This window comes from Biomphalaria glabrata, chromosome 18 (genome assembly GCF_947242115.1).
Source record: "Biomphalaria glabrata chromosome 18, xgBioGlab47.1, whole genome shotgun sequence".
Lineage (NCBI taxonomy): Eukaryota > Metazoa > Mollusca > Gastropoda > Planorbidae > Biomphalaria > Biomphalaria glabrata.
In genome coordinates, this window is record NC_074728.1 from 4666135 (window position 1) to 4682839 (window position 16705).

The window sequence follows — 16705 nt, forward strand, 5'->3', positions numbered from 1 at the left end:
TTGGAATCTTTAGGGCGCCTCTGAATCCACCCAGCTCTAATATGTCTCTAATGGGTACCTGACATTGTTTGGGAAAATTAAAGGCGGTTGGTCGTTGTGCTGGCCAGATCACACCCTCGTTAACTGTGGCCAGAGAATCAGTTGATCTTTACATCATCTGCCCTATAGATAGCAAGGTCCGAAAGGGGAACTTCACTTTTAAAAAGGTTGGATCTCACATGACGTAATTTAAATCTCTTAAAGCCATGTTTTTATATGGAGAAGGACAAAGTGATTGATAATGTTGCTACGTTTTTATGTTACAACTTATAGTATTATTGTACATGTGATGCTGTGCCTATATTGGCACTATTAGGGTTGCCACTAATGACGCCAATGTCCAAAGAATAACCTCATCCTTTAGGGCCCACATTGGACTGTTTTTGGATGCAATTAGACCATCGGGGTACAACCCTAATCAAAAACGATGCTCTAGTGCCTTAATGGGCATATTTATAGGGGAGTGATACTGGCCTGTAGTTTCTTAGGCCTATATCAGATTTATCTTCTATTTTATAAAAGAAGGGAGGTCTTTGGCTTCTTTTCAATCACTCGATATTCTAAGCTCTTTTGTTCAGCTGGAATGCCTTTAAGTACACATAATTTTTTTTTGGCTTTAGCCTATGTTAGCTCTGTTTTGGATCCCATTTTCTTGCACATATCTCTTATATCTTTACTACTTGATTTCAGTTAAGCAATATTAGAAGACTAATGCAAAGGTTTGCGTTGTAACTAGTTTTATAAACATGCTAAGCTTTCTGTTTGATTGGAAAGCTTCTTTTGTGTGTGTGTGTGTGTTTTTAGCTGTAGGTCATAGCAGATGGTTTGGTATACTGTTGTATTTTTTAATGACATGTAAATTAAGAATGCCAAGAAATAAACTTTTAATTTGTGTTGTGTCACACACACACACACAAATACAGAATCACACGTAACCATAGTCCACAAAAGCAAACTTAAACTTATATAGAAATAACCACAAGTACACTCAAACATAATGTCGAAACAGGACTGGCCTTAAACATTGCCATACTAATCAGCTGCCTAGGGCTTAATGATTGGCAGGGGACCTCGCACAGGACAAATAAATTGTGAAACATGGATCAAATTTCAAACGTAACAGAGAAATTTTGGCTCTTCTATGGCTTTGTGTCTACTAGTTTAGCCCTAAGTCTTTATTATGACCAGGTTTATTTGAGAATTTTGAGACAATTTGAGAATGGTTCAAATAACTAAACACCCCTGAAACATTATCCACTTAGTTCAATACATAACAGAAACACAGTTTAGTCCAATACACAACAGAAACACAGTTTAGTCCAATACATAACAGAAACACAGTTTAGTCCAATACATAACAGAAACACAGTTTAGTCCAATACATAACAGAAACACAGTTTTAAAAATGAATTTTTATTTTCTGGACGGTGACACTTCATAAGTTTACAAAATTATTTTTGTTTTAAATGCTGCAATCAATTCTATAATAAGATGACTTGCATCAGACAGCAGTACGGGTTACATGAGCATTGAACAACAACCAGATACATTTATTTATTATAAAACAACACATAATCATGTTCCAACTTACTAGGACAACAAAAAATATGAATCTCAAATTACAACAATCATTACCAATCAATATTTTGTAGTTCAATAAATTCTATCATTCAAAAAAAAAAGAGAAATGTTAAAAAAAAAAATGTAAAAAATGTATAAAAATGTAATACTAAACTACAATTTACACACTTAAAAACAATTTTTAAAAAAGACAAAACTAATCTTAGTAAGTACATAAAAAATGAAAAGTACAGAGATTACAAGTGAGAGCAAAATTAAATCAGTCCTCCCATAAAATTATTTTTTTTTAGTATTTAGAAATTAAAAACTTTGACAGCCATTCAAGAAGTTCGAAACAATTATTGGCTTTAAACATTAAAAAAAAAACATTCTAAATAATTCTCATGTTATAAAATGTTTCTGAATTCCATTCATATAAATTTTTTTCTTAATTCAAAATGTTTGAAGTTCTGAGCTTTTGTATTCAAATAATTCATACCTTAGTTCATGATGTTGTTTTTTTTTTGTTTTGGAATACAATGAATGTCCACCTCTTAACTGCAATCAAATAAATGCCTTCATTCAATTTTTGTTGTTTTCAAACTACATCTTGGATAACTAAAACAAAATTTTCAGATCTATAGTAGAACTGAATTTAATCTAAAACAGAATCATTCCAAATATGAATAACATAAAGAGATATCACTAAAAAAAACAAATAAAAAAAAGAAAATACTATTAGCTACCTACTACAATATATATATATTGTAAAAAGATATATTTGCCAATACAAGGAGTTATATAATACGACACGCAGGACGGAAAAACTGATTGGGTTAGGACACTCGAGTTGTTATTAACTTGAATACCAACTTTATTTACAAGTTGTAATTTCAAAAGATCAAAGAATTTATTTCATGATATATAAAATGAAATTTCTACTCTGATAAAAAATTAATAGCATCAAATACAGATTAAAACATGCACTCAAGACGGATAAAACTTTATCTACTATATAAAGCAGAAAGTAAGGCATATGTATGTTTGTGTGTAATTATGTATGTATGAATGTCCCAAATAAAAATCAAAACCATTTGACCAATCTTGCTAGGGTTAGGCATAAATGCTCCTTAGATCATGGCAGAGACCGTAGTAAATGTAAAATGTTCCTCCCAAAACTGGAGGGTCCTAAAAATACACACAAAGTATCTAATTGTATCTTTATTAAAGAACTTCACAGTATTTTACATTTAATACGAATATGTAAACCCCACTCTACTTCTATTTTCACGGCTAATTCAATCCAGTAGATTAGTTATACCCAAACTAAGGCCCGCAGGCCACGGGTCATATCTTGGTAGTATATTTATAAAAAAAAACAAAAAAAACAACATTGAAGCCAATAGGGAATTTCTGTTTTCATTTTCACAGAATGTTAGACTCCTGGTAAAAATATCTAAGATCATACTGAGTGGGAGGAACAGAGAAGTAAAACAAATTATAGGGAACTGAACCACAAAACATGTGCAGTTTTCCAAAAGTCAGATCAGACTAAACAACAAGTCTGTGAGAAAAAAAAAAGCAACATAAAACTGAACTCATGAAGTAAAATCAATAATACATTTGGACGTTGAGATTGGTAAATGCTTTTTTTTGTTATAACGTATCAAGCTGAACATTTTGGCAGTGGGTTGAATGAGCAATAGAAAACATTGTCTAAATCTTTTATCAAATGCATTACAAGAACCAATGTGCATAATGTGTAAAGTGTATAATGGAATGAAGAATGGAATGTATAATGGAATGTCTTATAATTATAAAATGTGGGCTTAGTTTGAACAAAAGAATGGAATGCTTTGATAATGAATATAAAAAAATGACACTGGGGACACTGTATATTGTAAATAATTCTCAAAATTTTTTTAGCAGTAACAAGAAAAAATGTATTGTATTGGTTACAATCTCATAGTAGTTCACATAGCCTTTTGAGCAATGCCTACACTAAAAATGACAAATGTTTTGAATGTCCTTACAAGAAGTTTTGGATCTGAAGTAAACTTTCTTGAACTGCAATAACTTCTTGGGCATTAAAAAAGTTACACATTTAAAGTTCCTGTATTTTCACTCACATTAACATAAACATGAAATTATACAGTACACACAGTACTTAAAATATGTGACAGATAAACATTTCAAAAGCTTGGTCTCTCTACTACATTACCGCTATGTTCAGAGAGATTAATTGACAATTTTGCATTTCTTCATTTGTTTTGTTCATTTACAAACTATAAACTTGAGCCACATCATTACACACACACACACAAATATTATTTAATATTTAAAACTAGGTACAGTAAACTTTATTATATTTTTGTTCAAAAATGTGTGATAAATTCTTTTTCAATCCCAAACTATTATTCAGTTCATTCTAATAATGTTCACATCTATTTAAACAAAAAAATTTAAAGAGGAACTGTACACCGCAGATTTCACTGTGCCTAATATGTCTCCTATTCATAAACACAGAAGCAGTAACATCACAACCACAGCTTTGTGGCTAATTTAAAATGCTACTCTGATGTATCACTTTTTATATTTTATACACATTTTTAAAATTTAGACACACACATTTTTTTTTATTTAAATATACACACAGTTAACCCCCAAATTTTTATATATAAATATTGTATGTTTTCTTTGAGCAATAAATATTTAGAAAGCCAATAACTTAGAAGTTAAGCATTTTAAATAAATATATTAGTATCACAAGGAATCTGTGAAAATATGCAATCCATCTATGTATCAGCCCAAATCAAGTACGCAAAATACCTTTTAGAAATTTTTTATTCATTTATCAAAGAAAATTTTATGATGGTCTTATAGTAAAAAGGTTGGCTATTTTCCTACAATAAAAAAAAATAGAGCGGAAACTAATTCACTTTAAATAAATTTATCCTAAATATGAAGTTAAATATAAATAATTTATGAATCTATGTTCACTTATTGTATCACACATTTTTGCATCACAATATTAAAATATTGACTGTGATTTTTCTTGAGCATGATATCACAATATATATAAATATATTTTAAATGTAAGCCCAAAAGATTTTCTTTCTAGAAATGTTTGGTTGCACTATCTTACATTACAATGCATACTGTTTTACTGGCTGGAAGTACAACCATAAAGAAATGAAATTTGAGTCAATATTTCTTTTTTCTTTTTTCGTTAGTTTAACTTAGAGAATGTTTTGAAAGATCTGTTTATCTTTGATACAGCTTTATAGAGAGGTAGACGAAATTATATAATGTAAATAAAAAATAAATTATTTTTTTTATAATACTTTAAATCACACAGAGAAAAAAAAAAGAAAATTTTTTCTGTTTTTTTATATTAAGCAAATCACACACTTTTAAAATAGTTGATTTGTAACTATTTACAGCAGATAGTCAAACATGAACATCAACTCTAATGGAGTTTGTCATCTGAAATATGTCCTATACTTTACTTTTATGCCTTTGTACAAAAAGAATCAAATGTATTGTTCACTAATGTAGAGGATGTTCATCCTACCAAGAATGTTCATTCATAAATGTTAATATGACTATTATTGCTTTTCTAATATTGTTATCTTGTTTGTTTGTTTTTTCGCAAATTTATCATAAAACATAAAATGAGAATTCTAAGAGTTTGGCAGCAGTATTGAACAATGTATAAAGTACACCACTTTATTTCAAATTATTGATGCAAATTTTACACAAGGTAAAAAAAAAGGGTTTTGTATTGTAGTTGCAGCATTGTGAAAGGTTAAGGGTCAGTTGTGAAGAGATACATAACACAACAACATATATGAAACATATATGTCACCTGGAAAATATGCATGAGTAACTTTTAACTGTGTTCCAGTCTAAATCAGTTTATCAACTCAAAGGTAATAAAATGTAAGTACTATATACACAATATCACATATATCATCCCCACACAGATATAATTCACATCTATTACAAAAAAATAATACATTCATTAATTAGAAGTTATTAAAATTATACATTTATCTCAAAAAAATGTGTACATACTAAAACAGTGTGTTAAGATGCCTGTCATTGACATTAAGTAATTTAAAATAAAAAGTGTAAAATTATCAATATTATTTCAAATATTGATGCATCAGCCCTATTTTACTTACAGCTTAAAATTTTATATAAAAAGAAAATAAAGCTTCCTCTACTAAAAACAGTTTATTTAATTGAAATTTTTAACTACCCTTACAAAAAAAGAAAATCATAATATAAAAACTAATTTTGTAAAATTCTTAGTTGCGGAATAAAATTCTTGTTCAGACATTTTTAACACATGGTATGCATATATATAAAGACTAAGATATTAATAAATGTTTAATAATTTAAAAAGGCAATTTTTTTTTTTGTAACAAGACATAATAGTTACAGTTTAATGGAATGTATTTTACAACTGGAATGTAGAAGTATTTTTTTTCACTGTCATTTTGACAAGTGTGTTAAACACATTGCGACAAGTGTGCTAATAAAGACTAAACACATTGCAACAAGTGTGCTAATAAATACTAATCACATTGCCACGTGTGTTAATAAAGTCTAAGCACATTGCGACAAGTGAGTTAGGTAATGGTAAATAATAAACATCTTTTTTTTATTTTTACAAATTATATATGCACACACAACAATTAAAAAAATAAGAAGTAAGATCAAATTTGTGTATAAGAAAATTAATAAATATTTTTTTTTGCAATACAGTTATACTAACTGCTAAAATTAAATATTCAGATATCTAACCATACTGAACATTGTACATAAATATGAACAAGTAGCTAAAGTGCTACATGTATATACTTATATAAGCAGTAATTTGATGAAAGAATTCAAATAAACAATTGGTAACAAAGATTATATCATCATTATTTAACTATATTCATCTTGTACCACACCGAAAATTCATTTTAAAAATTTAATGCATTATCTCTATGTAATTAAGAGGGCCGTGTCTGTAGTGAGGATGAGGACGAAGAAGAGGAACTCCTACTCTTGTGCTGGCATATTGTCTTCAAATTGAAGATGTTGGCTATCGACTCTTTCAGGAGTGTGTTTGTGGATGCCAATTCTATCCGGAAGCGTTCAAAATCCTCCACTGACCCATCCATCCTACGTATGCTCTTGTACGCTTGTTCAGCCACTTGCAAAATATGATTTTCAATTGCTGAGCACTGGCAGTCCTCAAGAGCCTCATCTGGCTGATCCTGTGAATTGGGAAACTGGTTGCTACTAAAGTGGTCTTCGTCATCACCAGAGAAAGAAGAATCTAGAAAATATTTAAATGAAAAGAAATGACAGCCAAAAAAAAAACAAACAAACAAATATAGATAAGTGAACTATTAATGAGTCTCTTGTTGAGCCTATTTTTAGAACACATGTATTTAAATGTATTAATAGTGTAATTGTATTGTTGCAAAAGATTCATTCACTGATTACAATATCAACAGACAATGTTCTCATTCTTTATGTATTGGAGGTGCTTTGCTTCCGAACAGAGGGTACCTGACGTTAGTTGGTGAAAAGTAAAGGCATTTGGGTTGTTGTGCCTACTTAACAGATTACCTATACATCATCTGCCCTATATATTGTATGTCCTGAAAGAGGATCTTTACTTGATATAGATTAGTGAACAATTAATGAATAACTTGTTTAAACTATTTTTAGAACATGCATTCAAATGCATTGATACTGGCATTGTATTGTTGTAATAGCATGAAAACCTTCTCCAAGTTTATGCCCAAACTCACATACACTGGCCCACTAAAGAGATTGGACCATAGAAAGAGATTGGACCATAGCCGCTGAGTATGAAAGATGCACCATACATAGAACAGAGTCTTAGTCACAGGTAAGATGGGCTAAAAACAAGAGATTTGAGACAAAAGTGGTTATCTTTAGTGGTTATCTATAATGGCTATCTTTAGTAGTTATCTTTAGTGGCTATCTTTAGTGGCTATCTTCAGTTTGTTAATTTTTAATAATATTTTTCAACATTTCAATTTGTTTTCCTTTTACGTCTAATGTAATATATTCTCTATTTTATAATTGAGTAAATACAGCAAGGGAGGCACAGTGGCTGAGAGGTAAAGCGCTTTTCTTCCCAACCGGGGGTGCTAGGTTCTAATCCTGGTGAAGACTAAGATTTTTTATTTTAGGATCTTTGGGCTCCTTTGAGTCGACCCAGCTCTAGTGGGTACCTGACATTAGTCTGGGAAAAAGTAAAGAGGGTTGGTTGTTGTGCTGGCCATATGACACCCTCATTAACCGTAGGCTACAGAAACAGATGACCTTTACATCATCTGCCCCATAGACCACAAGGTCTGAAAGGGGAACTTTACTTTAAATACAGCATAGATATCACTTACCTAGTTTTCTCCTCTTGCCATGTGAAAATGTCTGACCCCTTGTTCTTGTTGGCGGAAGCTGTGCATGGGTACAACTTTCTAAACTATTCTCATCACCATCTGATCTTATTCTAGCTCTCGATCCACCAGACACCTGTGCAAGCTTGCTTGAGACCTGCTCCAGCTTTTGCATGATTTCGCTGACAGTAAGCCCGCATGCAGTCGATGCTGGATTTCCCATGGGCTTAGGGTAACGCTCCTGAATTGATGGGCTGCTGTAAGTGAATTCAAAGTCTTGGGAACCACAATGCCCGTAAGGATGGGCTAAGATCTGTCTCTGGCTAAAAGTGGAAGGGCTGGAGATTCTACTCGCAGAAGACGTACTGGGCAGACTGCAGACTGTCGAAGCAGCACTGCTAGACACAATGCTCTGCATAACCTGCTGGGCCACATGAGAAGGAAACTTAAATGGAGAAGTCTCGCTCTCATCAAAAGATAGTCGTTTTCTAGTGTTTTGTCTGTCGCCGAATGAAATCTCTGACATCACCTTAGCAGTGTTGAATGGAGAAATGCGGCTTTTGATTGGCTCATGTGACACATATAGATCTCTTACAGGAGTGGTCTCATACATCTTCTGGTAAGTCTGAAAATAAAGACATTTCAGTTTTAAATATACTGCAACATGAAATACTGGATACTTGGGTGTGAAGCTTGATAGAAAATTTAAAATGATAATGACAGCATATAGGTTAAATTATGAACTGATTACTTTATAATGTTTGCATCAACAAGGAGGAAAATGGTCAACTTACTTCATTACTGATAGGCTTGAGAGTCTCAGATATACATTGTTTAGATCTCATGTCTATACTGAAGACCTCATCATCCTCGAGATCATTGTCTTCATTCATCTGCACAGCAATGTTGGTGTCTGAATAGTTCTGGTGAGAACGACTCTTCTCGTGGTCAGTCACGAGGGGGATCGTCGTTGATGCTGATCCTTCTCGTGACATAGCTGTATGAGGAAGGTAGAACATGTGGCTTGGTCCCTGGCCCCCCTTGTCAAGCTTTGGACAAGGTGTCTGTGTTTTTCTGTACGTGGTGTCAGGGTTTGCCAAGACGCTGTTGGAATGCCTTCTGTTGCTTGTACTTTTCTGTTTGATTCTTTCTCGCTGTGGAGGATTTGACTCACTCCAAGAAGCGCTGCTTTTTACATTTCTAAGAGAATCAGATGGGAGGCAAGATTTGCCAAGATCAGATTTGGAATTCACGTGGACGAAGCCTCTGTGCACAACGGGGGACATTACTCGAACAATGTCTGAATTTGTGCATGTTTCTCTCTGTTGCCCCTTATTGCCGTCTTCATCTATACGAACATTGCCGGTCGTATTAGCAAACCTCTGAACGCCATCCGGACCATTTTCGAAAATTCGCACGACATCAGCGCTATTTTTAGACTTTGGTTTGCAATCATTCATCAAAGGGAATATTCTGACAATGTCAGAGTCATCCATGACATCTGGAGCAGCCAGCGCTGCCGGTTGGATATTGCAGGCGTGAACGATAGAGTCATTTCCATCGACTTCGTCCTCCTCGTGGTTCGCAGAACGGTTTTTGTCTGGAGAAGTCCGATTGAAGCTTCTGGATTTCGAAAAACTGGCTGGTCTCGCCGCTGGAGGTGAATGTTGAGACGGGGCGATGCCTTTAGCAGGAATGAAATTATTGTTTGGTTGGGATTGGCCTCCGCTGAAATGTATCTGAGGAATCATGGCTTGGAGCCTTTGCAAAATGTCTGCAGGTATCTGATCCGTTGGAATTCGAATTTCAGCCATTTGAACAGTTTATTTATTCTAATATATGCCAACCTTTTGAATATCAATAATTGTAAAAGACAGTCTTCTTGGGTTGTTGTTATCTAATTAATAATTTATTGTTACTGCTCCTTCGGGAATCTGGAAAATATATTAAACATGTTATCAGAAGACAGTTAGATGCAAAATCAAAGAGGCTGGCTCTAAGTTTCAATTTATTGGATCGTTTGTTAGCCTCAAAACGAAAATAAAAGACTATTTTCTACATTTTAATTATTACTATTAATACAAAGATTTAGCGTTTTATATTAGTTATTGTGGTTATTAAAACAAAACTAAAATGATGAATACTTTCATAATGAGCACTGTGGAAAAAACATGCGACTTTAAAATTAAATATATCCCGTTGATGTTGGATCTTGGTTAACTAGATCTACATTTGGTATTATCTTATTTCATGTTATAAAATATGGACGTGATAATGTTCTTGTATGATTACGACCTACTTGTCATGCACCTAGTCATGTATGTTATGGTTATTGTTATGGTATTCTACTTCAGTCATTGTTTTGAGAAAGGCCAACAAATGCATCTGACGGACAGACAGACTACACAAAACAAACAGCGGCTTCAACTCACGAAAGAAAATAAATTAATGGCATAATGACATTAAGGGTGACATATTTTTTTCCAAACTCCAAACCATTTTAGCATGTCTAGTTTATAGTTTAATATAAGATACAATGTAAGGAGAGTTAATCACGTTGGCAATATGTGATCTTCAATAAGTCACATTATCTCCCCTTAATTAACATCATGCATTGTAATATGTTTGTAAAATGTTTTACATGTTTCGGATGTTCCTTCAGAGTTGAAGATCAGATTACTTCCTAGTGCATTTGTGTTGTTCCATAGGGAGCCATAGGGAGCTATAAAAGCTTTCACGATCATTTTAATTTAAAGATTGCAAACTACATGCTACATAGAATGTAAGTTAATACTAAATATATATTTGAGTCAATTTGATAATTTACTATAACATTTACAGTAATGGTAGACATTATATTAGAAAGACAAAATTATATATACAAGACTTTTAATGTGTTTGAAAATGGTTCCAATCTATGTGCATGTAATTAAAAGAAGTGAATTACATAGAATCTACGTCTAGGTGTTAAGTCTTTTTCAATCACGATACAGGGGATAAAAAAAATTTGATCTTCCATCTAAACGTTTTGGGCAGCACCAGTGGCGTACCGAACGAAGAGCGGGTGGGGTAGCCGCCCGAGGCGAAAGAAATGGGTATCATAACACTATATAAAATATTATCTATAATCTATATATCTGTTGCTACGTTAATTAGCTTCGTTTACATAATATGTAAGGTTGTTTTTTTTTATTGCCGACTGGTAACTGTTCTTATACAAATATGAATAACTATGGAGATAGAGGGGGCTGCCTACAAGCCTTGCTGCCCAGGCCGCCTGGTACCTTTGCAACGCCACCGGACAGCAAAAGAAAAATTTAAAAAAATAGCGGCTTAGTCCAAAATTACACTATCGTAACCTCAAGTATAGTAGGTCTACTTACGTTGAGTCTTAGAATAATAAGCCAAAGAAAGTCAGAAAACTCATCTCTTGGAATCCCTCTAGATCTAATAGAAAATCCTTTCTACTGGACCCTAGTCTCTGCTGCTGTAATCCTCATTGTTTGAAAGACTGTAAGGGAAATCAACTAGACTCTAAATCTTCAGTACAGGCGTGTTAACTGCAGAACAACACACGAGTTCACGCTGGCACTTGAAGCAACGGCTAATACACACCAGGCTCACAGCGAACGATATTTAAAGGGCAGAGACTCTTGTGAAGTTCTTGCCGACGATGGTCAAATTATTACATCAATCTAATTGTTCTTTTTCTTTTTTTTTTCTCTGATTATTTTCCCCCCTAACTTCATTGCAAGACTCAATATTACGACTACAAAAGGGGGAGGCGATAAGAATCGCAAACAAACTAATTACCTGCCCATGATAACTCAGCATGCACCGTTAATTCCTGCGTTTGAACGTGGAACCTAGGGGGAGGGAGGGAGGAGAGAGAGAGAGAGACTGTGCTTTCTAAATTGAAAGAAATGAAAAGAAAGGCACGAGAGAGGGGGAGGGGGCGCTTACGAATTGGTGGAAATCAATCTTTCGGTGAAATTGTACCCACCTTCTTAAAGTGTGCTGGTACCGTATTTCGAACCCAATCCCTTTGGTGCAACGACAACCCTCTCCCCCCTTAAAACATGTCACATCGTTCCCTCTCCCCCCCCCCCCCCCAACACACACTATTTTGTAACATACTGTTAACCGTTACTGATGTCAGCCCAATTTCTTCTTCTTCTCTCTCTCTTCATTTCTAAACCTCATTAAAGGATTATAACACATTCATTACTAGTGATTCTTTACTGTCTTTCTGATATCTTTCTCTCTCTCAATCTCGTTCATTCTCTCTATCTCTCACTCCCTGTGTCTCTCTTTTACTCTTCCTCTCTTTCTTACTCTTACCCTCTTTCTCTCTCTTCTCTCTCTCTCATTCTCCTATCTCTCTCCCTCTCTGTCCGAACAACTAGGTCAGTCGAATACTTAATTCTATCAGTACTCTAATGTGTTATCACATTTGCCATTTCCACTACCCCCACCCCCCCCTCCTCTACTTTTTCCCATTATTCATTCACAACTTCTTACAGATAACAGAAACTCTCTCACCTCACAAAGTTCGACTGACTTTTTAGTGTCTACCTCCTCCTCCTGCCCATCACCCTGTCCAGTGTTTGGCAAATTAAATAGAAATGATGGTTTCAATATTGTCTTTCAAGGATTCCCGCATCTCTGCATCACTTGCTTCAGTCTCTTCTCTATGAGTCTCTTCTCTCGCTTATTTCTCTCTCTCTCTCTCACTCTCTCTCATCTCTTTCTCTCTCTCACTCTCTCACTCTCTCTCTCACTCTCTCTCTCTCTCTCACTCTCTCTCTCTTTCTCTCTCTTACTCTCTCTCACTCTCTCTCTCACTCTCTCTCTCACTCTCTCTCTCTCTCTCACTCTCTCTCTCACTCTCTCTCTCTCTCTCACTCTCTCTCTCAATCTCTCTCACTCACACTCTCTCTCACTCTCTCTCTCTCACTCTCTCTCTCACTCTTTCTCTTCACCAACCTCACTCTTATTGTCTCTTTTTCTCTTTCAGAACTTGCGATATATAGGGCAGACAATGTTAAGGTCATCTGTTTCTGTGGCCTACGGTTAACAATGGTACCATGTGGCCAGCACAACGATCAACCGCCTTTACTTTCCCCAACTTAAGTCAGCTACCCAAAATTCAAAATCCTAGTCGTCACCGAGATTGGAACCCAGAACCCCAGGTTCGGAAGCAAAGCGCTTAACCACTGAGCAACTTTACTCTTTATTAATTACTCTTTACTATCAAATTTTATATTCTCTCTCTCTCTCTCTCTCTCTCTCTCTCTCTCTCACTCTCTCTCACTCTCTCTCTCTCTCTCTCTCACTCCCTCTCTATCATCGTCTCTTTTCCCTCTATCATATCTCTCTTTTTCTCTCTCTCTCTAGCTCTCTGTTACCCTCTCTTTCTATCCCTTCTTTCTTTCTCTCTCTCTCTCTCTTCTTTCCTCTCTTCGTCACTCCCCGTCTTTCCATCCTCTCTATTATTAACCCACACGACCACAATGAGAGAGAGAGAGAGAGAGACGCTAATTGTTTTAATCAACACCTCGTTACGTGTGTTAAGCTTACAATCTTTCATTGGAACGAAATCCCGGGACGGGAGGGGGGGGGAGTTTCAAAGCGCCTTTCTTGTACCGGTGCCGCAGTGTGATTGCGTGAGGACTGAAAAATATGGCGCCCTGGGAGCCCCGAAGTACTAATCAAATTTACATTTACAAATTAACATAACACATCATGGAATCAATTTAAATCACTTTATAAATTACATTTTGAAGAGCCATGTGTAGTGCTTCCCCTTAGAATAGGTTGTTGTTTTTTTTTTAAGCATTTTTTATATTTTGCTTTAATATTAAATTTTGAAATTTAAGCTTCCTAACAACTGGAAAGGAAAATTGTATGAATCTCAGTCACAATAGGAGACCACTAAGAAAGATAACTCCTATCAACTATCCACTCTAAGATATCTGAATTGACTACAATAAGAAAGACAAGGGAGAAAATGGTAAAGAGGGATAACAAATAGTCTCAATTTTTTTTTCTCATCTTCTTCGCATTACCAGTCATTGAGTGAAGTAGGGTCGTTAATGTGGCCCTTGTCTTTTGTACACTTTTGGTACATTTCTCGAAAAGTTAACACTGGTTATCGTTCCTAGTCCTCCAGAATTTCATTTGTTTGCTTTTTTTTTTTTTTTTTAATGATGTTTATTTTTATATCCTCCGTGGGTATATAACTATGTTTTGATCATATTGTATTATTATTCTTAATCAGTGATATATATTTGACAATCTTATATTTGCATATTTATTAGTTACAAAAAAAAACATTCTTCCCTTGTTAGCTGTCCATATGTACAACAAGTATGTTTTTTTTTTTAAAGAAACAGTAGGCCTCTATAATAGGTCTTCATGGTAAGTCTCCATGGTGGGTCTCTATGGTATGTCTCAATGTCAAGTGTCTTTGGTAGGTCTCTTAGTCATGTCTCCATGGTAGGCCCCTATGACATATCTCAATGGTAGGTCCTTCACTGGTAGGTCTCTATGATAGGTTTACATAATAAGCCAATGGCAGGTCTCATGTGTAGGTCTCCGTGGTAGGTCTGAATGGTATAATTGTTGGGTCTCCATGGTATCAATAATAGGCAACAATGGTGACCTCCATGATAGGGCTCCATAGGGCCTCGACAGAAAGTCCCTGTGATGAGTCTCTGAAGGTCCCAGTGATCTATCTCAATAGTTTTGCATTAGTGCAAAAAAACGTCACCCTTAAACTCTAAGCTGTTAAAACGACCCTAAGAATACTTATTTTACTGTCATCATAAAAAAAGTATTTTATAATGAGTTCACCAAATTGTTTTCAGGACAATCCACTGGCTATAAAACACATTTTAATGGTACGGGGAATAAGATACACATAATGTAGGTCAAGGACCTTTTGATTGTGGTTTAAATAGCTCCAGACACAAGACTCACTAACCTAAAACAATAAATAGCTCATATGTAAAACGCGTACAACCAATTGACTCTCTTGAGCCAGTGCAATAAATATGGTATCCACTGGTAGACAGCGCTATACAGTATGCACACACCGTGGCAGTGCGGTGCATTCCTGCAAAGGAGACTATATCTATCTTTCGCTTTTAAATTTCTCGATAGTTTATAGGTTTTATGAATTATGCATAGATAAATGGGGTCACTTAGAAGGTTAGTGCAACCTTTTTTACATAGTTATTTTTATTTTGTAAGGCCATCACATAAATTTGCAAAGGGGAGAAAAAGCATTGCCCTATTTCATGTGAAAAACAAAAGAAATAGAGAGCCTTAGAGAGGTGACTATTTGGTCTAGACCTGTGTTATAAATAGCTAGCCACTTCAGAGCTATATGTCCAATACAATTGTGTGTCTAAACATTGCTGCATTAAATTATTGTATAAAATAAACCTGCAATAAATCGTATACGTGAATGTGTGTGGTTGCCTTCCACCTCTCCGGCTCCCTACCCCAGTTCATGGCCTCCCTGTCATATAGTCTTGAGCAGACTTAAACACACACACACATACACACTTCTTTTTCTAAAACATTCTGTAAGTCACATAAGATTTTTTTTTGAAAAGTGGGTTGTTGACCTTGCTATAAATTTCTCAGAGCGTTGTTTGTTTGAGTAGTCTCCCTTAGACCAGTTTTTTTTTTTTTTTGAAGACTCGCAGATTTATAAGTTTAAACTCAAACTATTAAAATGCAACCACTTTGATTAAGTAAAATATGGGTGTTTCACTTCACCCATCTAGAAATTTCTGGAAAAAAAAAGATTTTTCATTTGCTTTTTTTCTATTTTTCGTTGTTTAGTAATTATTTTAGTTTAGTCCATAACCTAAGCACAAAATAACTTATTAATAACTCTGGTTTAGACGATATGACAGAATGACAGATTGATTGTTTTCCTTGCGTGACAGAGAAAATAATTGACATGAAGGGGCAATTGTAAACATTATTGATCAATATAGAAATGTTTAAAAAGCTGATAGCTTAAATAACTTATTGTCAGCAGCGTATAGTTTTTTTTTTTTTTTTTTGTTGTTTTTTTTTTTGTTTGATTATAAGTATGTACAGAGGCGGCGTAACGTGTGGGCGAATTTGGCGAACGCCTACAGCTTCGCTGTCGGTGGGGCCTCGCGCTTCGATGGTTATAGAGTATCTCTCAAGACACAGGAAAACACTGGGAGTTCTAAAAAAACATTAAATGGACTCATTCAAATTTTTATCTATTTTTGATCCTACGTAACGGGAACACAAGAGACGCATGAATAAGTTGTACACCATTATCTAACCCAAGACATTCTACAAGACTTGCACAATGAAGTTCATATTTACCGGTAAAGTTTTTCATAGAGTAGATGAGGTAAAAAAAATATATATATATATATATATAGGCCCTTATATGCTCTACTTCCCCAGAGACAATAGGTCTAGTAGATGGGAACAAATGTCAGCTTAAGACTTTGTAGAACGTCAACCGACATGAAAAGAAAACTTTAACGGATTTCTTGCGGTCACTGAGACGACTCGAGGCTACTGAACTAACGCAATAATGGGAGAGCCAGGAAACGAAATTGTCAAGGCCAAGGATACGACAATGGTGCAAATATGGTGGGCGTTACAAGTGGAGT

General features: G+C 34.8%; 1 protein-coding gene across 3 annotated transcripts in view; it reads right to left on the reverse strand.

The window, feature by feature from the left end:
- Positions 1-1436: 1436 nt before the first annotated feature.
- Positions 1437-16705, reverse strand: part of LOC106056014 (uncharacterized) — a 42873-nt gene continuing 27604 nt past the window's right edge. For 2 of the 3 annotated variants that reach the window (XM_013212561.2, XM_056017227.1), the window contains exons 2-4: positions 8825-9964; positions 8034-8655; positions 1437-6934 (exon numbers count right to left, since the gene is read on the reverse strand). In XM_013212561.2, coding sequence (XP_013068015.2) covers positions 6606-6934; positions 8034-8655; positions 8825-9844 — 1971 coding nt within the window. In that variant the 5' untranslated portion in view covers positions 9845-9964 and the 3' untranslated portion in view covers positions 1437-6605. Of the gene's footprint in view, positions 6935-8033; positions 8656-8824; positions 9965-11413; positions 12127-16705 lie in introns of those variants that run through there. The other variant, XM_056017228.1, reaches the window with a different exon arrangement.